Source organism: Mugil cephalus, chromosome 7, assembly GCF_022458985.1.
Source record: "Mugil cephalus isolate CIBA_MC_2020 chromosome 7, CIBA_Mcephalus_1.1, whole genome shotgun sequence".
In the NCBI taxonomy this organism is placed as follows: Eukaryota; Metazoa; Chordata; class Actinopteri; order Mugiliformes; family Mugilidae; genus Mugil; species Mugil cephalus.
The window spans coordinates 11,677,326-11,701,464 of record NC_061776.1 but is presented as its reverse complement, the minus strand read 5'-3'; the positions used below and the strand labels follow the sequence as shown (position 1 = coordinate 11,701,464).

Below are 24,139 nucleotides of genomic sequence, written 5' to 3'. Positions count from 1 at the left end.
AAGTGTGACGGCAGGTTCATGTAAGAGGCTCATGGTGTGGTCTGAGTTTTGTGGCACCGATCAAAGTCCCAGACTGAAGAGATAAACAGGTGCTGAGGATAAACGGCTTTACAGGGAGCTGAGGTGGAATGGGTGGAACGGTTGAAAGCTGTGTCGTTTGAAGTAATAGGATCAGTGTAAATAACTCATTAAACGTCAAAAAAAAAAAAAAAAAAGGGAAAATGTAGCAGATACACTGATAAGCCACAACATTATGACCACTGACAGTCAATGTTCTGATGGGAAACTTTTAGACCTGGCATTCGTTCATGTGGATACATGTACCATCTACCTAGACCAGACCAAACACCCCCACCCCACAGCAATGACACTCCTTCATGGCAGCAGCCATCCCCAGCAGGATGCAGCCTGACACACACACACACACACACACACACACACACACAAAACGGTTTAGGAACAAATAATCAAGGGGGACCTGTGCAATATCATCGGTCATAATGTTATGCCTGATCGGTGTGTTTTCACGGTCATAAAACACGGTTGTGAAAAAGCAAGCAGTCATCTAGGAAGATGAGTTAGTTTGGCAAACTGGCAAAGGTAATGAGAAAAATTTGTTCCAGCTCTTTGTTTTCATTTTACAACCCGCAAGTTTGCTGTTGTGGTTAATTCCACAGCTGATGGAAACTAAAACAAACGTTAAAGAAACGAATAACTTATATTCACCAGGTGGCCATAATCGACTTTAAATTAATATTGTTGTCACAAAGGGAAGTACAAGTCTGACCAACTTCTTATTCATATCAATTATGTTGCTGCCCCCAAGTGGCCAAAACTAAACATTAACACAGTTAAAGTTTATCCACTTCTGGGAATTTTTTTAACAATTTTGCTTTTCTTTCTTTTCACTTTTCTTTTCTTTTTTAATGATCATCGTCTTAATTCAAACACAAAACTTATTTTGGATGAATTTCAAAAGCAAAGGAAAGTTTGCCCGAAATAGTCATATCACAATACGCACTCACTACCAATTTTCTACAATAAGTTCCAACTCTACGCATCTTTTAAAAAAAAAAATCCAAATTACATCCGCAAAGGGGGTGCGTTTTCATCTTCACTGTGACCCAGAGTAACCGAACTTGAATGTGGGGAGCAAAGACATAGGCAGACCTGCGGTAGTTGCTGAGATGGGACATTTGGTCACAACATGTGTCTAAACGCGAGGAATCCTCAAACCCTTCGCACGTATCCGTAAGCGGACCGCATGCGTGCACTTGTGCAAGTTTAAGTGGTGTTAACTGATACGATCACCAGTCCTTATTCAGCGTAATTGTGTGCAGTAGTAAAAACACATTGTGCGCGCACACACACACACACACACACACACAGCGACATTGAGCATGCAGGGGTGCAGACGGTGCGCACAGATGTGAGGAGCACGTGGTTTCTCCAAGCAGTCCTACGGGCGCACCACTTCCTCTCACGTTAGGATTCCTTCTCTTTTTGAGTTTGTCCTCTCCCTGCTGCGGGCATCACTTCACTTCTGAGCTGGACCAGGATACACCCTCAGCTCAGCATCCTTCCAAACAACCTGACAAATAAGAAGATATATTTTTTTTCCTTCTCTTGCTCTTGCAGCTCCTGCTTGCATCCAGTGTCCTGCCCTCAGCAAAGTTCACACAACTTTTTTTTTTTTTTTTTTTTTTTTGCTGCAGCACCGAAGTTACCTGCGCTGAAGGAGGTTTTACTGACCCATCTCTCAAGAAACGGGATATTCGGGTCAACTCTGAGATTCTGAGGAGGAACTGTGGCGCTCAACGGGAGCTTTCGGGCAAATGCCATTGCGATGCTGTGGATGTGATTTCAAACAGCAGCTTTACAACGTCAGTGCTCCGTAAACCACAATGAAAGGTAGGATCAATTAAGAGACACTTAAAAAAATAATAATAATAATTGAAAATATCCGATACGCACATACGTCATTGATGACAGTGCGATCTATTTTCTGCTCATTCCTCATGATGTTTCTTTGTCACTTTTCTGCGCTCTTTCTCTCAAGTCTGGGACTTGAGGAGAGGAGGAGGAATGCGTGGGCTACAACTCGCGTCTGACATCTGGTTTCCATTAAAACACTCTGTTTTGGATTGTTTTGCATCTGTCCGCTGCCGCACATCAAACACTAACCTACAATAAGAGCAGTATTCCAAACGGAGGCAAAGCGCAATCACCCGATGAGTTACTGTGGCGTTTTAGTGATAAAATCGGTAGTTCTTTTACTTTATGTTTAATCCACATGTTGCGCCTGCAGACTCGTGTTTGGAGTTTTTCTTGGCTTTAAGAAATCAAAGGTACCGAAGGAAGCTCTGAGTCACACTCAACTCGTGCATGAAACGCTTTATTGTGGTGTTGCTCCGTGCGCCCCGCACTCAAAACCTGCTGCCTAATGAACACATAAAATGAAATAAAACTGAAGGAAAGTGCACGAATCACTGTGGTCAGTGGGGTTTAGGTTATGGTTTCAAACAAAGGTTTATATTTAGTTTTCCCGGATCATCATGTGGTTCCCTGATGTTTTTGGACTAAATTAAGCTTACGCACGTCACGTTCACTGGCAAACAAAGGCTGGAAAGTTCAGCAAGCTGCTCTCCCGTTGCAAAGGATAAACACTGCACGACTCCTGTCACCTCGCGGTCAGTGTTAGAAGAGCTCCGAGTTGTGAGCACAATTATGAGCAAACCCATACAGTAAATCCTGGATGTTATTGGGTTGTATTGGCTGCCCCCTACAGCTCCTGTCATTGCAGTGAGAAGAGGTAGGATTTCACATGGAACGAACACATTTTTCGGCCCAACGCAACAGCAGCCCCAATCTATATTGCAGTAAGTTTTACTCTTAACCATAATATTGGAATATGACTGGGAAAAACCTCTGTTTAAAGATTTGTCAGGAGCAGTAACTTCAGTGTTCTACCGGGAAACATCTGAACTTGGTATTTGTGAGGATGTTACATAGACATGTACCACCCACCTAGACCAGACCAGGCACCCCCACCCCCGTAACAATGGGGCAGCAGCCACCCCCAGCAGGATGCAGCCTGATGCAGACACACACACACACACACACACACACAAATGGTTTAGGAACAACTAAAAAAACAAACAAATATGAAGGACAACATAAGGTTCTGTCCTCCAAATTCACTAGATCCCAAACTGATCAAGTATCTGTGGGATGATCCACAGAGGCCCCTCCCCTCAACACATAGGACGCACTAACAACATCCTGTTACCAAACAACAGAGTACACTCTCATGTCCATTCTCTGATGCCTCACAACTCCAAAATATCTTAACTCACAGTTGTCATTTCGTTTTTCGCATAATCATTTGAAACTGTGTTTTATATGCATCCTACATGAAATGGTTTTATTTCAGTTTGCAACAGGTCCTACAGTAACAATGCAGTCATTTAATGCTTTTACTTTTTAGTCAAAGCACAAGAATTCTTAAAAAAAAAAAAAAAATGCTTGACTGGACAATCACTAAATCAGTCGTAGATCTATTGCTGCTGCTGTGGTGCTCAGCTTTTTTCCCAAGTATTATGACTGCACACATGAATATATATCCACAATCCTCCTAATTACTCTCACTTTGACTTCACGTCTATTATGAAACCAGCGCGTTGGCTAAAACTGAAAATCCGTTTCCCAGAATGATTCCAAGTACACTTACAGTAACATCAGCATTGTAATGGGACACAAACATGTTGCTTGGATACATAAACAGGAAACAAATTGTTGGGGGGTATTGGGAAAGGCACATTCCTCAAGTAAGATGGGGATTGAGAGTTTGTTTTTATATTGTTCTTGTTACCTCTTAACTTTATTCATCCATCACAGGGTTTGCTCAGAGGTCACTGGGATTTGTTTCAAGACCAGTTCTCTAGAGCTACTGTACGTAGAGGGTCCCATCATGCATTTGATAATTCTCAGTTTGCAACAGATGAAACAGAGGTAGTCCTTTCACTGCTTTAGACACCTATAGATGCTTTAGACTCGACTATAAGAGATCTTCGGGATAGGTTGTGTTTCTTTATTTTCATTGGTAAAGGGGATGACAGAAAAAACAAACAAACATTAAAGCAAAGTATTTTCTCACAGACGTAAGCGGTGCTTAAAAGGAGACAAAACCCCAGGTGCCGTCAGGACACGGGTGATGGGCATAATATGACAATGTTGCTTTACTTAAAGGACCTTATCTGAGTCAAAATTCGACTTTCTGAATGTGGTCCTTGTCCCAGTTTACATGCAATGGAGAAAATCGAATAACGGACGGGAACATATCCTCCTCCTCCACACTAGGTGGCGATATGTGTCTTTTCAGCAGGGTCATTCTGGTTGACTTATTACGTCATATAATAAACAACTGGAGTCTAATGCAGCAGACCGACATTTCAAACAACAACAAGATGGATAACAGTGCCACTTTTTTAATCTCGGACGTAATGTGCGCGCTACTTCTGGTGCAGATAAAATGCGCCCTGTCCCTCAGGTGGTTCTTCTACCTACTCTGTTTACCTTCTTCTTCTGCGAATGACTTTCTTAGATGTTTTTGTCCTGGTGTCACACGGCAGCACAGCGGCTGTGGAGCATGTGCACACACGTTGTCTAGTTAAAGTCCAATTAAGCGTATACATGCTGGAGAAAATCGGTTTCCAATCGCATTACCTGAGTGTTGGATTGGATATTAGTCGGAGTTACGCCTTTACATGAGCTTAAATTGTCCGATTAAAGTTGGATTAAGGCAATAATTTCTGTGTGCATACAAACTTACTGTTAGGCAAATTCTGCTCTGATGTCTTAGGTGTCCCATTCAGTGGATAAATCAACATCAGGCTAACAAGACAAAAATACCCTCTTTCTTTCTCCCTTTGTTAGGACGTCTTCCAGTCACTCTGATGGAGAGAGATCCCATGCAGAAAAAATCTGTTGCTCAGATGTGAAGAGCAACACAATACATTAATTCAATAAGCTCTATGTACAGACTCAACTATGTCCTGTTTCAGTTTGTCCCCACTATTGTACATGATTTTACACGAGTAGTCTCCAGGAAAAAAAACCTTAAGTGAACCTTGACTTGAAAATTTTCTTGTAAGAGCATTTTCATGACTAATATGGTTAATGTTCACATTTGATCTAATATATTTCTGTGTTCTCCCACCAGACGACTTTGCTGATGAAGAGGAGGTGCAGTCCTTTGGCTACAAGAGGTTTGGTAAGTATCAAGTGACTCCCAGCATTCCAGCTGTGTCCGCCTACACAGGTTCTTAATCCTCCAGTGATGTCAGTCCAGATTAAAGAATATAGTCTTTTGCTTGGCTGTGGCCCGCATACAATAATTCTTGAGGTTAAACAGTGTCCACACCTCGTTTCCCGTAAAGGAACTCACTTTTGGCTGCCGTGTTCATATTTATTTCTCTGGAGTAACAACAGTTGGGGTACAAAAGGGAAACCGCAGCGTCCTGGGTGTTCCAGCTGATGACTTTGCAACCTTATCAGCATCATCGTGTTTGTGTTTCACCCACCAAGAAAAAAACAAAAAAACATTCAGTCTCCAAGTGACTCAGATATACTTTCCCTTGAATATATTTGGTTCTCAGAGTTAAATTGTCAGGGAACAGGTTTATAATCGCACCCAGTCAATAGGTAAAAAAAACTGCACCCAGACACCAGATGATAGAGACTCTAAACTGTGTGAAACAAATTAAAAAATATGCAAAATCTATATGCGGCATTTTATCTGGCCTCCTTCATGTTAGTTCTTTCTGCAGCCCTTGATTAAGTGTGTGTTAAAGCTGCCTAAATATGGATTATATCCAGTCAACAGAGCTTTCTGCAGCAACATATTTGAGATTTAGGCTGATCCAGCACATGGTATAATAAGAATTTCATTAACTTCTAAAAGGATTTGCCAAGACAAAGAAATGGGAATTTCTAGTCAAAGCCTTAAGGCTTGGACACACCTGACCAGCATCAACAAAAGTCAACCGATGTCACCTCATGAAACCAAAATGTTGCGCTTGAACGCACCACAAAGATTACAAACAACAGCCAGCAAACATATATGGTCTGTGGGTGGCTGTGGCTCAGTAGGTAGAGCAAGTTGCCAGAGGGAACCAGAGGGTTAGTGGTTTGACCACTGATACATGCCAAAGTAACTAGACACTGAAGTTGCTCAGAGTGTTTGACACTGGTGTGTAAACGTATGAGTGGGTAGACTGTGAAGTGCTTTAGCTAACTCTCGGTGGCAGTCGTCCCTATCCTTATCCTCATATTAGCTGTGAGGCTAGGACGAGCTGCCAATCGTTCCGCAAAGCCTTCTCTTTCCGACCAATCTGTTTGTCTACAGTTTATTCATTATAGATGATTAAGTCCCTGAGATCTCTTAGGGTTCTCTGGCTTCCTCATACTTAATAGATGTGGTTGCTAGGTTAATTGGTGATTCTAATATTACCATAGATGTGAGCATGAACGGTCTCTTTGTGTTGGCCCTACGTTAGACTACAGACTGTGCAGAGTTTACCCCACCTATTACCAGCAACCACACTCGCAACCCAGGCAGTTACAGAAAATGAATGAGTAAATGAACAAATATCATTGTGAAAGTCTTTGTGTATTTGAATGCCGCAACGAATCATTGCTTTAAGCTATAGCTACCACCCATCTGTTGTATAGTTCTGGGCTCTAGTGTTGTGTTATAACCACTATTTTTACGTAAACAGTGTATCCCTAGTGGACAAATCAGGAATAGCAGCTAATTTTTTATTGACAATCAATGTCTTCTATGTAATTTTCATACTTTGCAAATTCGTCCTGCGGGCCAGACTGGGCCCCCTGGCGGACCAGTTTTGGTGTGGTCTGTATGTCTGACACCTTTACACTGGTGTATAACTTCAGTTTGATGCATTTGTGCCTACTCACGCCATTTTTCTGCTTCTGTCCCAGGACAGGGAGCGAGTTACGGGAGTTTTGGTCTTCTGGTTTTAAGACACGCTTCAGTGCACATGTCATCCAAGCACTCAGCAGCTTTTTTGTCAAGGAGTGTGAATGCAGTAGGAATCACAATCAGTTTACTCGTGTGCACACGCCTCACTTCCTGTATGTGTTGATCCAGCTCCTTTAACAGGAGACAGTTTGACTTTCTTGGATACCAAACCAAACATCAATCTTCTTGTTATGCATGTGTTCATTTATCATTCTAGACAATATTTACACTGCACATTATTTAATCAGAGCATCTGTATTTTTTACCCAGCTGGTCAGCCCGTGGTATTAAGCAGCTGTGCAGCAGAAAGGAACACACAAAGCCATCTTTTGAGTATCAAATGTCCACTGTTTGTATTATTGAAAGATGTTAAAACACAAGTAAATCAACACAAATATAAGACAAGATAATATCCAAAAAGCTTTTTAATGCTTTTTGGATATACTAAAAAGTACAATACAAGATAGAGTTTGTGTCTTGGGAATATTTTTGAAGAGAGAAGCCCTCAGGAAAATATTTGAAGTTGACGATAATGCTGAAGATCACTGTCCTACTTGTAGCTCCAAAACCTTCCAAAGATGTACAGTACAGTTACTGCATGTCTAACTTATTTTCATCCAAAATGTTCACCTACACCTTGGGAGGATGTGTCTGCATTTGTTGCATCTCTTCATATATGTAGAGTGGCAATCTTGAACATTTCAGACCCGGCTGATGTGGTAACACCTGAAGCCGCTAGTTGTCGCTGCAGCTGTACCATACTTAGTACAGGTCTGAAAATTCTCGTTGTGGCAGAATAAATTGATGTTGCAAGGAATCAGTTACCTGGCTGGAGAGGTTAGAGAATTCTGCAGCTCTTCATCCAACAGCTCACTGACGTTTTTTCTTCTTCTGGTTCTAAAAATGGCCGTCATCTTTGTCTTTTTTATGTTGTTTTTTTTTTTTTTTTTTTTTGTACAGCTGCATCATTGATTAATGATGTGGATATAAAAAATGACTCCTTCCTGGTACAAGTCAACTTGCCTTTTGCCAGATCAGTGCTTTTAATGTGAAGTTGCATCAGTAGGAAATATTTGGATTGCGTTAGCAGCGATCTCTGATCCCGTCAGCTATTGTCAAATGGTGATCCAAAGTTCAGCATTCAGACATATGACAGATAATAGATTATCGGGAGTCAGATACGAAGATTGAAACTTTTCTTATGCTGGTGCTAAGAGGCAATTAGCCTAGCTTTGCATAAACAGAGTGTTACCACCCGTGACTCCGAGAGATCAGTGCTCTTAATACTTACTGCGTCTCTTCAAACCAGTTCAAATTTACTTTGTGTACTGACTAAACAAAGATCATAAAACATATCAGTTACCTTTAGATGTGTACTGGTTAACTGTAAATTCACCTTCTACCAATAAAAAGGACAAAATGAACAGTTGAGCTGTTCCTTTAACCTATCTTCGCTACACATACTTGAGCAATGACGGGAAACTATGTTGTCGTGGGTCTCCCGAGTCTTTCTCCGAAGAGAGGAATGAGGTCCAGGGCTCATTTTGACATCTGCTTTCCACAAGAGGTCTATTATCCCACTGAGAGTGTGTCCAAACCTGAGAAGTTGCTGAGCCACTTCCTGTGTCCAGACTGGAAGTTTATTCAGAGCAAACCTACAGTTTATACTTAGAAAGAAAGGCAGAGCGAGAGGTGGAGAACGCAGCATGACGGGTTGTGCTGTGTCAGCAGCAGGAGAAAGAGAGGGAAGGGGGGGGGTGGAAAAGGAGAAAAATGTGGAGATAATTTCACCAAAAAATATTTATTAATTGCTCCACTGTTGTTTTCTTTATTCTCGCGTCCCTCCATGTCAGCTTTTGCTTTCGGTAATCTGCTTTTATTTTTGTGTCTGATTCAACAGGGAAACATTTGTCAACAGTTTTATTTTGAGCTGAGAATCGCATTCCTCGTCTGACTTATTTTTGGGAGCAAAACAGCAAGTGGTTTTAATTTACGGGGACTTTATTACCAGAAAAGAATGTTTTCAGAATGCCAGCCTGTTACTTACAACCCCCTCCAGGACATGCATGCATGCCGTTTGTGTGCTGTTGTCCTAATGAAAGATTACCCACTTGTGTTTTCAATAAAGAGCGGAGCGAGCCATGGGAGGAGAAAGAGGGAGAAAACATTAAAGGATTACATAGAAGTAGGAAAACAATTTAACGTTGGGGAGTCGGTGACAGATAAAACTGCGCAGACCGCTGCTTCACTGACTTGTCGCTGATCTTACCGCAGACCTGCAAAGTCCGCAGGGTCAGTGCGTGAATGGTCACGGTGCGGTGGGTCAATCCTGGATTGACCAATGACAGGCAGACTGGAATGGATCCCAGACAGTGCAGAAATCACTGTGTCCTAGTGGGGGCCAGGGTAAAGAGGCATGCCACGGGGATTGCGGCTCAAAGCGTTGCAGACGTGGGTCAGTCGCAGGTCAGCAGAACAGACCCCTGCAACCAAGAGTCTGCAGATAAAGACAAACGCAGACGGTGGTGAACGTATCACTCTAAATAGCAATTCAGAGGACCTGGTACAACCACATAATTAAATGCACTGTCGCAATACAAAAAAACAAAAAAAAAAATTGATTTAGATTACAAACAGTGTCAGATGCCTCAGTTGTCTCAGTTGACTTAACTCTTGATTTTTGATGCTAAGATCAACTTAATATTGTGCGGAGTCTAAACTGATATTTCTGCTTCACTTGGCTTTGAGCTGGTTTCAAATTCTGGGAACTTAATAAAAATTGACCTGATGATGACTAATGTCACCAAGTCTCAGTCTGCACTCTAAAAAACAAATATTTTGGCTCAACAAAGAAAAGCAACGCAATAATTTCCATTTGTCTTTTTCAGTTCTTCTCAACTTCTCATGAAATGACTTTTACCGGAATTATTTTTTATTCTGCAATCAACAGTGTTTTTAATTATGGGCAACTCAGCCTAGTCCACTCTCAGTCATAACGCAACTGAGAATGTTCCAGAGAATGTACCAATCTTCATAAATGAAATCACACTCACTTTGAAATGTGTTTTCCATCACCGTTGCTGCACGATCAAAAACTAAGCCAATGGACGGCAGTAGCTCAGGAGGTGCAGTCCAATAACCGAAAGGTTGGCAGTTTCGATCCCACCCTGTCCCCAGTCTGTCCGTCGTTTTTTGGACAAGACATTTAACCCACCTTGCTCCCCTGTATGATTGTGATGACTGTGGTGGTCCGAGAGGCGGTGAATTGGCAGCCAGGGCAGCTATGACTGCTGAGGTAGTTCTCCACCACCAGGGTGTGACTGTGTGAGTATGTGAGTAGATGAATAATGTATAAATAACTCAGTATTTTTTCTTGGTTCTAAGTAATTTCATGAGAAGTTCTCGGAACTCAAGACGACAGAACAGGAAGGAATGTGTTGCGTTGATTTTCTTTGTTGCGTTTTTTCTCTTTTTAGAGTGTAATCAGTCAGGCCTCCTCATCAACATGTCTTACAGTTCATTCATACATCTAATATGAGTCATGACATTGGTTTCGTTTTACATCCTTAGTTGTTCACTGGCTCTGCTTCTTCACAAACGTTATTTCCCACTGACGGACTCTCTCAGTCGATGCTCAAATCGCCTCCACCCAAATAACCCTCCAAGCATGTTCTTATTTTGGATCTTAAGCTATATTAAGATATTTAATGAAGTGTAGCTGAGTAGGCAATTATGTGCTTCAGATTCACAAGGGAATTAAAGCACGTGCTCCAGCTGGTTGCCAAGTCGTCGTTGCCGTCTGCATATGGTTGAACCTTCCCTGACTTTGACTGAGCGGTCGTGTCTGAGTTCAAAATGTGTGAAAGCACGCCGGGGGTGGAGGATGGGTGTGGAAACCAGAGCTGGTGCTATGTCGCACACCGACCAATACTGGTGGATTTTTTTTTTTTTTCTTTCCTCCAACCTTACCATAATTTCAGTAGCCTAACCTCAGTCACCACGGTAACTATATCTTAGCTGAATCATTCCTTGGTTTCTGGCCTTTGCTCACACATCTGAGAGAACAGTGTGAAACTTTTAAACGGACACAAATTGGTAGATATGTAGGATGTATGCAGGAATCTGAAGGCGACTCAGATGATGATGGTGTCAAATTGATTATATGGACTGAAATGGACGTCCAGAATGGACGTACAGTATGTTAGATGTGACTATGAGGCGACTTCTGTTCCTGCTTAAACTCTGACATGGCTTCATTTATTTTTTTTGTTGTTGTTTGTTTATCAAGCCTGGAGATCAAAATGTCTTCCAGCTGCCCTGACTTCCATCTTATCTATAAAGCAGGGGGTACATTACTTAGGAGGAGGTTCCAGGCATTAACTCGCATGTCGGTGAAAAGGTACCTCCTGGAGTCTCTGTAGTTGCAGTTAGCTTTGTCTGTCTGGTTCTATATATAGACGTTGTTGTTTTTGTCCAAAATCAACCTAACCGCCCCGTAAAACCTCCTCACACCGCTCACCAGCGCCTGCAACCGACTGTCATGTGACATGGTGTCTTCTCACACATGATGGATGTTTGTCGAGTTCTGCACTTCACAGCAGCTTTTTGGCGCAGGCGCAAGAATAGCAGTGTCTTCAAGCGTCTGGCTCCATTTTCTGTCAAGTGTCTGCGTCTCGGCACCGGTGTCGTCCTCAATGGAGGGCCCCCAACGAGTGTCCAGCATCAACTTCGCTGTTTCCTCTCTTTGAAAAACAGCAGAAAGCTCAAATGAAAAGTGTGTACTTTTCTTCGTGGTGCAGTGAGTCACGGTGCTGCTCACTAGCTGACTCTCAGACCTGCCCGTGGGGCTGTTGTTGCTCTGGCTGCTCTTACCTTGGCCCCAAACCAGCGACACTGCTGCTCAGCGTATTTCTTGTTTATGCTTTAATACTCTTTTTTTGGAGATAGAGAAAAAATACCTGCGTTTTATACAAAGAAAAAAAGCCACATAGTTTTTTTTTTTTTTTTTCCATTTATTCAGCTCACAGGTGTTTAAAATGACTGTTTGAAGCCAGACATTGGTTTGTGTGTTCAGATCTGTACATCTGCTGCAAAGGAAAGTATCAGAACCGCTCGGTCTGCTGGAACATAGTAGTGCTGTGTCAATTCACCCAACATTACTCTAAATCAGATTTTCTCACTTACCTTGTAAAATACTTTCAGGTACTGATATTTGTCGTGCTTAGCAGTCAGTAGAGATGAGAAGAATATCTGGAGCTGAATGCGTTAAAAAAAGGAAAAAGCTGAAAAATGTGAAATGACAGAAAGAACGCGTTTCAGATTGTTTAATTTATACTGGAACAGCTTTGGTGGAAAAACATTGCTTGAATGTGACGAGCTGTGGAATGGACTGTCATCACTAAAACGGTGTCCAGGAGTTTTGATCTGAGCTTTTTTAGAAAGTCTGAAAATGGTTGGATCAGACTAGTGAGGATGCTGAAAAGTAATGTTGTTACCATGAAGTGAAATTTAAATCATTTACAAATCTTGATTAACTTAAAAATGTTTTTTTCTTTATGTTACTTTGTCAGATATCGGCTACATTTTTAAATGGACAGTCTCTCTCTAAAGCATCTGAAACAATCTCGATTATAGATTCCAATTTAAGTGTTTACACGGACGCAAAAATAAAATAATCCAGCAGGATGCAGTCTGAGTGTTTCCCTGCCTCAAAACATCAGAATATGAGGTTTTTCTGTCTGTGGAGATTTGAATCTTTCAAATTTAGTTGTTTCTGTCCGTGTCATAAAACTCTAAAATGATCTGATGGGACTGTACCAACCATATCCTTTATCTTAACTGAATTTTGCCAGTCTGTTCCAAATGGTCCCTAATTCTTATTATTATCTAAGTACCTGTGTTCATTGGATTATGTTAGACATCTCTGTTATCGTTTTCAGTTACTCCAGAGATAGTTAGAGATAACTAGGAGCAGCTTTTGTTCCTATCCTGCTCTCACAAAGTTTTTTGCGCTGCCAAAAAAACAATGTCCTCTATCTTAACTTATCTCTTAAGTTATTTCTGTTAGTTATAATGCCCATCGGCCATTGATGGGCACAACACAAAACTATTTGAATTAACTGGTTCAGCCCTTTAACCAAGATAATCTCAATGTTTTGAGCCCTTGCAGAATAAATCTCAGAGGTGATGTCACAAAACCTCAATGATGCATTTAGAGATGCAAGGACTAGATAGCACTTACAGAAATGGATAAAGTGTTTAATTTTGTTGTTGTGACAATCTGCTTCCTGGCTTCATTTGATAGCAAGAATAATAACACATTACACAACTGTTCCGCTAGTTTTGATGGGGGCCAGAGAAGAACTACGGGAGCCTGTAAAGGCAGTAAGATGCCATCTTCTCTGTGGTCGGCATCTTTCCTCTACAAGTAAAGCCAGACTTGGCTGGATCTCCGACTGCGTCCACACTGCGGTTTTATTGGCTCTATGGGCGATGAAGCTTGAAAGTGCGATGTGGGATGTGACGGGATGGAGTACAGCACGGACTCAGCCAGACTCAGGCTGGTGAACATCAGGCTCAGTGATGATTGTTGCTGATTCAGTATCATAAGTGCCTCCGCGGCGGGCCACCCAGCGGGTGCGACCGCACAAAAACCCAACTGCGCAGATGGTCCTCGGAGTTAATTCCAGCGTTCGGCTCAGCACCAGAGCGGTGGTTTTGGGCTCACACGAGAGAGTAATATAATATTTTTAACCTGTGTGACAAAATGTGCCTCAGTTTGTTTGTGTTCATGTTGTAGTGGTGGTTAGATGTGGGTTTTGTGACTGATCTCACTGCGTGTGACTTTTAAATGTCTTCCAAGACACAGATAGTTCTCAGTCATTATAAATTCTTAGATGACTTTTTTCCATAATAACATGGTTGCAATTACAGAATGGTTTGATATTTATCACACTTGTGTAATGTTCCACATTTTACAAACAAAGTGCTGCAGGGGTTGTTGTTTTTTTGTTTTTTTTTACCCAGGAATTAGCTGAAATTGTGTGTTTCTTGTGCAACAACAAGATCAGTGACGGCACGTAGCAACATGGAACGTCATTTAAGTTCTTGTTTTATAAGGCACGCTTGTTCGCTTGAGTTAACGCTGTCAGTGACATAAACCAGTGACAGAAATGGGTTTATATATGATGTGTGTGTGTGTGTTTTTTTTTTCTTTTACTGAAGAGGCCAATGCATGTGGTTTCTTTTATAATAACTTCTGAAGCACAGAATCTACTATGAAGCTTCTTTCACGCTGCAGTTAGCTTTAGCTGGATATTGCGTTGCTATAGCAACCTGTACTGAATCACAAGTTGAACTATTCATTAATTCACAGGATAAGGTGTTACAATCCCTCGTGCCAAGATCCGAGGCAAAACACATGTAGAAGCTCAGTCCAACGGTAAAACTGACCAGTGGGCTAGCAGTCAGCTACCAGCTAGCAGCCAACAAGGAGACACCAGCTAGCTAGCCTAGCTAACAGCAGTAGGCAGTATGTGGCACATCAAGGGGTTTTCAAGTGGGCACCTCCCTTCACCGATGTTTCATTAAGTTACACCCATGATGCCTCAAGAAGGCTTAACAGTGAGTCCCAGCCTCCTGGAGTCACCCCCCTCCATGCTGCCACCGCACAACCGTGTGACTTTTAACCGAAAGATTAGCTTAGCCCTGATACTAACTACTAACAGTCACTTTGTTAATCATGTTCATTTTAATGTAATCGGTTCACTGCTATGGTACTAGCTGTCTGAAGCGAATGTGTTGCCAACTCAACCTTACAAGGAGCTCCTGGCAACCATCCACTCATCTTTGCGTGAGCTCCCGGGGTAAGGACCTGAGTGTTTGTTTAGATGTCAAAGTAAAATAAAAAAAAATAAAAAGAAGGAGAAGAAGTTTTTTTTTTTTTTCCTGGACTTTGCTCAGCTGCTTCAACCACAATTTCTTTCTCTTTTTTTTTCCCAGATCAGAGGGTTGACCCATCCAACTTGCGCGCCTCTTGTTAGTTTATTGTATATTTGCTGGCTGAAATGTTTTAGAAACTAAAATTCCTGTTAGTTAAAATACCTACACAACAGCCCGTTCACATCAGGACTGAATTTAAAAGACGGTCAATTTAGGAACAATGTTTTCCACACACCACAACATCATCAGATGGAGGGAGTCCACCTTTAGCAACACAAACATGTCAGCTCCCACTGTCAGTGTCCTCGGTTCAACTCCTAGTTTCTTCTATACTTATGCAGGTCAATTGTGTCTTCTTTTATCGTGGTTATATTTTATATATTTTTCATGCTTACGGTGTCTGTGCTCAAACCCTTGTTTATAGTAGCTCATCCTTTCCTGATTTGTTATTGCTGTCATACAAAGTTTTTGCAGTAACTTCAACCTTCATTGTAAACATGGCTGCGTGCCAACACCCATAGTAAAGGCAAGAGCACATGTATCTCCATTCAAACAAGTCATAAGTCAAAGCCTAAAGAATGATACCCATCTGGTGAGGCTTGACATGGTGAAAGAGATCGGCGATCAACCCTCTTTCCTCCTTCGCTCTGAGGTTCACATGGTCCTGTTTTACGTGAAATGACCTCATTCCAACATGCCAACGCTGGAACATGAGCAGGAGGAGCCAGGGGGTCTCTTGTTCTCCACTCAAGCCAATAAATTTGGTTTATGGCTTCCACGTTTTTCTACAATCATGCATGTGAATTGTGGTGGTTAAATGTCCGTCTTAAAGAACTGTTTTTACTACTGAATATATTGTGCAGCGTTTGCAACAGAAGGTTGTGCGTGGAAGACTGTCTGGAATTTACTGTCTGTCTTTTTCTGGACCCTTACGCATCATTTTGTTTCTTAGCTGCTTAAAATGCCAAATGTCTGATTTTCCCTTCTAACAGAGAGAGAAATTACACAAACAGAAAAGTGTGTTTTTATATATATATATTTGAATCTTTCCTCTGAATGATGAGTTTGTGTTTTGTTAGGAGCATCATAATATTTTCTTGGTTGCCTCCTAGCTCGGATTTCAATCTTCCTGAGTGCCAGAAACCATGCACTCAGAGAAACCGTAGTTACATTTGTAACTCTCATTTTGCCAACATATTTCTAAATGCTGTTGACTTCCCTCTTTTTCAGCTCTGGCAAATAATTATTACTGATTGATGTAGAATAAATTGCTAAACAATGCAAGCAAGCATAGGAATGTCAATCATGTATGCTGCAGAATACACAAAGAGAGTAACTTTAGCTTAATCAGGATTGCGTGAACTAATATAGCAAGACCCTGATTGTTGCAGACGTTCTTTCATGTGTAAACATCCTGCACCATAGTGTTCAGTGCTCTAATTAATTATATGACTTTGGCAAATATCTTAAACCTTGTCCAATGAAACCAGTGCTCCCTGTTCAGCAGAAGTAAACAGCAAATGGTTCACAGAGTGTACGCTTGGTTTTTAGAGCACAGGGATATTAAGTAAAGTGTAATCGGCCTTTTAAAGCAGGAATTCACACATTTAGCTTCATGCTCGAATGAGTAGCAAAGTTAAAATGTGAGCTAACAAGTGCACATTATGCATGTATCGTCTTTTAAAGCATTCCTTCTTAATAGTGTAGATGCAGGTGCTATTTGAGTTGCACTTTACTGCCTTCCCTGGGAATGTTAAGTTTCAATTACATCAAATGGTCCCGCCTGCCAACTCTCCCACTGCTTGCCAGCTCGTGGTGGACCCACATCACAAACTATGTTTTATAGCACAGTGAGTAGTTGGTATTTTTTCCCATGAAACTTGTGGCAGCACATGTGATGTGATGAACTGTCCAAATCTCATCATAAGCTGTCAGATCCGAAGAGGTGAGCGTTGGTTTTAATGGAAACTGCTGACTACAACACAATCCTACCTCACCAAGTATCCCCAATACAGTGGTCCAGCTCTGTTTATGAGTCACACTTGCGTGCTTTAAAGTCTTTGTCTTTGGATTACAATTTATATATATATATGTGTGTGTGTGTGTGTATAGCCCATTTGTCATAGTTTGTCTTCTTCTAACCGAGCACAGATGGGATGACAAAAAGAGGTCTAATCAACTCCACGTTCACTGCGTCATTGACCCTGAGACTCTTTAATAACTTGTGTTCTGCTATTTTAGCACAATTCTTTCTTCTTTGTTTCTCTCTTGTTGCAAAACTTCAATAAAACTTGCATATGTCCAAAAACTTGCTGGAGTACTATGGATGCAGGTGGCTTTTGAAAAGACTGCAACGGCTTTTTAGTAAATAAATGTTATGTATGTTCTGCTTCACAGCATTTGAAAACTAGAAGTAAAGAATCATATATAAAGGGACTGTGATAAAATCATTGGTTAATAGTATAAGTTATTGTTATTATTTTAAGGAAGATCTTTCCAGTGTAATTAATCTTCATCTTCATTTTTTTTTGTTTTTACTGATAATCAGTGTCGGTATCGGCCTGATACCAGACAAAATTGCTGCGTTGAACATCGGACTGTATGAGGTATACAGATAAGCTGGAGTTAATTTAAGTTCAAAGAAGAACAAATAATCAAGTGTAATTAATACAATGTGTTATGAGCAGAGGCGGTGGAATTGTCAACTTGACAAACGCTTGGCAAAGTTGAACGCTTGCAGAAGCACCGCTGATATTAGTGCATTCAGACAAGTATAAATAAACATGAGAGGTAGTTGTTCAGGAGGTGGAACAAAATGGTATTGGACTGGTATCAGGTATGAATTCAGCGATTACAATATAATTTCTACCAGACAGCTCTTTAAAATCGTGTCCTTCTGGTTTAGTTGTTTACAAGTTACAGATATAGGATGAGAAGGCCTTTATAGTCTAGGACTCAGTGGCTGAAGGGAGTGTCAAAGAGGACGCCCATTCACATTGTATATCCCAGAATGGTATTTATGCTATGGTCTTTGGTCAAAGCCTTCAAAGAGCTTCATTCAGCTTCTTCAGCTTTAGGCAACATGTTTGTGTGTATGTGTGTGTGTGTGTGTGTGTAATGAGCGCATCCTGTTCAGACATGCAGCCATCCATATGTTATTTTTCCTTAATCATCAATCAAATGAAGGAAGCGACCGCCACCGAAAGCGCATCTTATGAAAACCTCCAAAACAAACATGGCACAGCTGAGAAACATGGCCGCTTATTCTTGTGATGCTTGGCATGAAGGGGCGATGTATCAAATGTTTGCATGCGTCCTTTGATTTGGCTCCAGTGTAACAAGGTACAGATGTGCAAGAAGACCCGGGCCCAATTTAAAGCGTCGTAAACCTGTTAGCATGGAGTTTAAAAAAAAAAATAGTCCACGATAGGCTGGCTCAGCAATTCAGGGAACTTAATGTCTCAGTAATTTGTCTCAGTAGTAACTTCCTCAGTTGGATAGTGCCTACTTGTTAACATTCCAGTTGGCGACTACTAGCTGTAAGGGCAGGGGGGAGGGGAGGAGGGGAGGAGGGGGACACCACGACCGCAGCGCACCCTGTTAGCCCAGTTAAACGCTGAACATGATCCCAAGAATGGAATCAGTCATCACTCTTTTCTTCATCTGCGCCACACATGATTCATTAACACAAATACAACCATTTGTTGTGTAGTCCAAGGCTGAAGATGGCTATGAAATGGGAAAAATGTGTTTTTGGTTGGTTCAATGAGTTGAGCTGGTTTGGTCCAGATGGAAATAACTCAACTCCTTTTGGATGAATTACTATGACATGTTCTGAAGGCAATCATTCTCACCAGGAGATGAAGAGAAATAGACGGCATGCATTGATGTCACTGCTGCCCCCCTGAGTGGCAAAAACAATGTGAAATCTATCAGTAAATACAGGGTCCTTGATTTGATCTGATAATCCAAAATGTGGATTATCAGATCAAATCAAGGACAACTGGACTCGACTATGATTCACATGTACTAGTATGGAAAAAGTGGATTAGCCTCACTTTCAGCCAGCTTAAGGTAATTTCAGTTATGATAAATGTAGCTAAATAAAAGATGCTAACGCTAAGAAGTAACGTTAGCCATACAATACTGTAGCGTCTGACCAGACATTAAAAAGATGACAAGGAGCAATCACAGATATTCAGTGTATTATTTTGTTGTTATCTATTGTTTGAACTGAAATAGTTACTGTCGGCCGTGACTACAACAAAACAACAACATCGACACATTTCAGAACGTAACATAATAAGCGACTTAAGTTGTGACTTCATCAAAAAACCACAACACCAGGGTTCGCTGCTTAGATTCCAGTTGTTTCGTTGCAATGCAGCGATCCATTTACTTCTCTCTTCTTTGGCAGTGGGAGCAATCTGTAAAAATATATCTCTGACTGCTTTTCAAGTCTGCTGGTTCAGTCAATCGCGCAGCAGCTCTTCCCCATTTTTTAAAATTAATTTTACAATTTAGACGATTAAAGCCTGTAATTCAGGCTAATGCTGCTAATCTCCGCTTGCTGTGACGTCACGTGCACACCCTCTATTTCTTTGGTGTTCCTGACGATGATTGCTGTGAGGTTGAAGGAGAAATGTTGTTGGATGGATTTTCTCCCTTGGGATGAAATACAAAACAATGCAATATCCTAACTCCTCAGTAGTGCCACATGTCAGTTTCATTGGGGTGCTAGGGTTAACCTTCTACTAGTTCCCCCTGCTTTTCTGTCTCTCAGTCTCAGTCAGATGTTTACCCCAGAACGACGTGACTTCTGTTCCAGGTTTCCTCCTGTTGAAGATGACTTTTTCCTGGCCAGTCTTAGAGCTCGCTGTGGAGGTTGCTGCAACGCGCCCTGCGACAGTTTGTATTGTTATTGATGCTATAAAAATAAAGTTCAGTCGAATTTAAATGAAAGTCAACCTCAGCCGTACTCTGTGTTTAGCAATCCGTCTTCAGTTGTCAGTTGTGGTACATGTTTGTTTGATAAGCATTTTTGTGAATCTACTTGTGTGTGTCTTGGTTTGTCGGAGCTTTTTTTTTTTTTCTTGAACCAAACTGCTTCAATGCAGGTCTGTGAATTACAAACTGTAACATAAAACCACAATTAGATGTAATGGTAGCTCTGACAGTTTGTACATTTGTGGATGGATACCACAAGCACTTAAAAGAAAAACATTTGTGTTCCCTCTTGGAATGTGAGACACACAAAAAAATAATAAAAAAAATAAATATATATATATATAAAAAATTCAGCATTGGCAGGATTGTACTCTGTCAGATTCCATCAAGGTGGGGAAGAAAAGCGCAGCCTGTGCTGGTGTTTGGCTTGTGATCATATCCAGTTTTCATATAACACAAAATAGAAGTCAAAGGATTCCTGTGGTTGAAGGAAGTAGAAGTATAGTATTAACACTTTGCACAAAGACTCTTCACACAAAAAGGCTCTCGTCTGTACAGGCTTTCTTTGTGTTGCTATGGAAATTTCCACTGCCAGCCAGGAGTGAGATGAGGCATTCAGGCACGTCTAATGGCAGGTACATGGAAAACGTTGATTTTTTTTTTTTTTTTTTTTTTTTTCTTACTCAGTCCAAATGAAATACAGCTGTTTTACAGACACCGTGCTGGACTGCCCCATCCTTCTCTCCTTCCTTCCTTCTTTCCCTCTCTCCCAATCTGCTTCTGTCTTTCCTCTGCAGTTTAACAACAACAGTGAAGCAATTAGCAACGATTAAAACCGGCCCACAGCCGAGCACGAAGCCTTCTGAGGATCAGTGCCAGCAAAATTCACTAGGGAGCATCTACTGCGAAGGATCAAGGCAGTCGAGAGGGTCGCGCAAATGACAAACTGTTCCTTGCTTCTTTCTTTTAAACAGAGTCCATGAGCGGTGCACTGCTGAATATTAATTATAATTCTAACATGCTGGTGTTGGGCCTGTGCTTAACATGTTTACTGTCAGAACTGCGACATCTGGAAATGAACACTAAACTCAAATTACGCATGGCTGGTGGGAACACCATTGGTTTTGCAGAATTCTAACCAAAAAAAAAATAAAAAATTGAAATGTCATGTGAATTTGTTACAAAATGTAAATGAATGATTAGAAACCGTAGGAATCCTTTCAGTCGTTTCTCTTTGAGACATTTCACCCGAGAGCATAATTCAACTCATGGCTCCACAAGAGGAGAAGGCATCAGGACATTTGTAGCAAATCTGTAATCCATCATATAGCTGGAATATGCCTCGACCACTGCTAGCGTGGCAAAACATAAATGTAAATCTTTTTTTTTTTTTTTTTTGGAATATATGTATTTATTTTTTTCTCAGCCCATGATCTCAACCCATAAAAAAATAAAAAAATAAAAAAAAAATAGAGGTAGACGTTTTTTTACTTGACAGCAATAATAAGACACAGTATCCCCCCACCATACTGCTGCCTTTTCTAGGCTTCTCTGGCATTTATTTACCTCTTGGGGATTTTATGGCTCATGTCCAGCCTGTAGATTGGGACGTCCTGGCTTCTGTCCAGCTTCTTCTGAGCTCTCAATGTGTTTTCAGTCAGCTCGTGACATGCGTGTGTCAGCATGTTTATGTGCAGCGGACGTTTACGCTTGAAAGCTATAAGTCACACCGGCACTAAATGAAACTTGCTGACTACTATGTGCACGGCTGTGACGGCTGTGAAAAAAAATTCAAAATCCAGTTTTCTGACCTTTGGATCTTTCATTCCCAGTTAGTATAAATTGCACATGACATGTTTTATTTATTATTTAAGACACTGCTGTAGAGTGGTTGGATAGTCATCATCAGGATGATTAACCTTACATACCGTAGCGTTCTCTGTGTATTTTACTGTCAAACGCAGTGGATTTTCTCTTTTTTTTCTGATTTCTATGCAACAGGAATACCACAGCTACATTGGAAGTGTACTCTCTCCGTGATTACTGTGCACTGCATCAGGCAGAATTCATATTTAAGCATGAACCCTCTGGAGTGGACCCAGTGGGAAAATGTTGCAACCCTGGACGCAGTCACCAGCTGCCCTGCCCAGAATGAATTTCCTTGTTCATTCTGCGGGAAGCATCGGTGTGGGGAGAACATTTATAAACTGTCCCAGCCAGGTTACACAACACAGTATAAGCTAAGTAATGTTTGTGTTAACTGCAGCTGAAACGTTAATGTAGGGAGGCCACAATTGTACGTACTGTCCTGTTGGTTCAAGTCCTTCTTTTTGGTTAAGATTTTATAATTGTAGACATTTTTTTTTCTCCCCCACGATGAGTAAAAAATAGCGTTAACGTTCCAGGACGGTATCCAAAGGTGACCGAGCGTTTTCCGTCGCTGCCCCCTCACTATGGAACAGATTGTAACAGTCCTGTTCTGTCTTGACTTTATTTTGAAAAATTAAAATGCATATTGGTTGTTGTTTTTCGGCTCTCTTGAATTCCAAATACCCGGATATGTTGTTGGAATATTACTAAATTATACTGCATATTTTAGAATACAGTAAATAAGACTGTTAACCATTAAGGTGCAGTAATAACACTGCAATTTAATCAGCAACTGTATGCGGGGGCATTGTACCTAAAAGAATGTGTTTGTTAGTAGAGAGAGATTGAGGAAAAGTTAATAATTGAAGCATTATTGTTTTATTCTGTATAAAAAAGCTGAGTGAGGAGAAATGTTTTGGGTGCACGGAAGTATTTGAAATCCATTGACTGCATCGGTACTTCAAAGTCTAATAAACACAGAAATACCACCTGTGACTCGCTCTTGACCCAGAACCTGCAGACATTTGGCTGCTTGTTTACATGGTGTGATGTTGTCCTTTAAGCAGCGTGTGGTGAGGACCAGTGGGGGATTCTCTGATGAAGTTCTCCACGCTCGCTCCCAACGTGAGGCTCTTGGTACACATAAGGACATCAGTGGCCTGCATATCCATGTCTAGGCCCACGCTAGGGGCCCCTTCTTTGAGGTGGTCAGAAGTGATGTTTGCACAGATGTGTGGGTCCGAAACCCCCCAGTACCCCTCTGGTGGTCCTGGCCCACCACTGACTGGGAAGGATGGCTTCATATTCAGTCCCATCATGGGCGACGTGACCTAAAGGCGGAGAGCTACACCTCTGGTTCTGTTTGAGGAAGGGAGTCATGCGAAGATGTCGGTCCAGCTGCACAGTCAACTTACCCATAATGCCAAGAGGACCAGAGGACATTCTGACCCAACAAAACTGTAATTGATTACTTATGTGTAAGGTCAGATTTAAAAGCAAAAGGAACAACATTTATCGATGAATATAAGAGAGTGATTTCAGATCTTTAGTTGTACCAGCAGGAATTACATTACAGTTGGATAATTCATATAATTCCTCTGGATCTTTAAATGCAAATCAGGATTTATTACAACGTATGACCATATATTTAATTAAATTTTATTTATTTTATTGAGTTGTGGTGCCTTGCACTTGTACCCAGAAGTTGGATTTTCTACTCAGAAAATCGTAGAAGATTCGCTACCCCAGAGAGCTGAGTTTCCAAGATGGCCGCCCAAACAGTAGTGTAAACAGTAATTAGAGGCTCCAGTAATATCCTGTTTATTAGCACTTCTGTTTAGTTTTTGTTGCATTAAATCGGTCGTACAGACAGTATTTTTCCACATACGTATGTTGAAATGCTGTTACAGTGTAATGTAAAAGCCCATGTTGCGCTAACAATGGCTAAAACAATAGCCTGCTAAAATCAAAGCAGTACCAAACACCATCGTGGCAACTGTGTGTAGTCATAGTGTATTTTTTTTGTACTTTTAAATTAAACAATTAAAACTTTTGAATATTTTTATGAATTTCTGCCTTGTGTGGTCCTGTAAATTTCATCACTGTAAATAATTCTAATGGAAAACTCATGAGTTGGTTCAAGTTTTGATTTACAATTTGTGTAGCTTAAATAGCCTGAATTTAGTTTTACATTCTAGCAATAATATCAAGAATGTTTTTAAAACTTGTAACATGTCATTGTTGAACACACTGAGTTATATTCAGATACGGCGAGGGCTTTCATGGCCAAGTAGTTTTCCGACTTCTGTAACTGGAACGCCGATAACTCAGGTGTGACGT

At 41.1% G+C, this 24,139-nt stretch overlaps 1 protein-coding gene across 1 annotated transcript in view; it reads left to right on the top strand.

Moving 5' to 3' along the window:
- The first annotated feature begins 1,391 nt into the window (after nucleotides 1-1,391).
- The window catches only part of LOC125010287 (collectin-12-like), a 46,760-nt gene continuing 24,012 nt past the window's right edge, over nucleotides 1,392-24,139 (top strand). Inside the window, exons 1-2 of the mRNA XM_047588772.1 lie at nucleotides 1,392-1,911; nucleotides 5,222-5,272. Of these exons, the coding sequence (XP_047444728.1) occupies nucleotides 1,905-1,911; nucleotides 5,222-5,272 (58 nt within the window). The 5' untranslated portion in view covers nucleotides 1,392-1,904. The remainder of the gene's footprint in view (nucleotides 1,912-5,221; nucleotides 5,273-24,139) is intronic.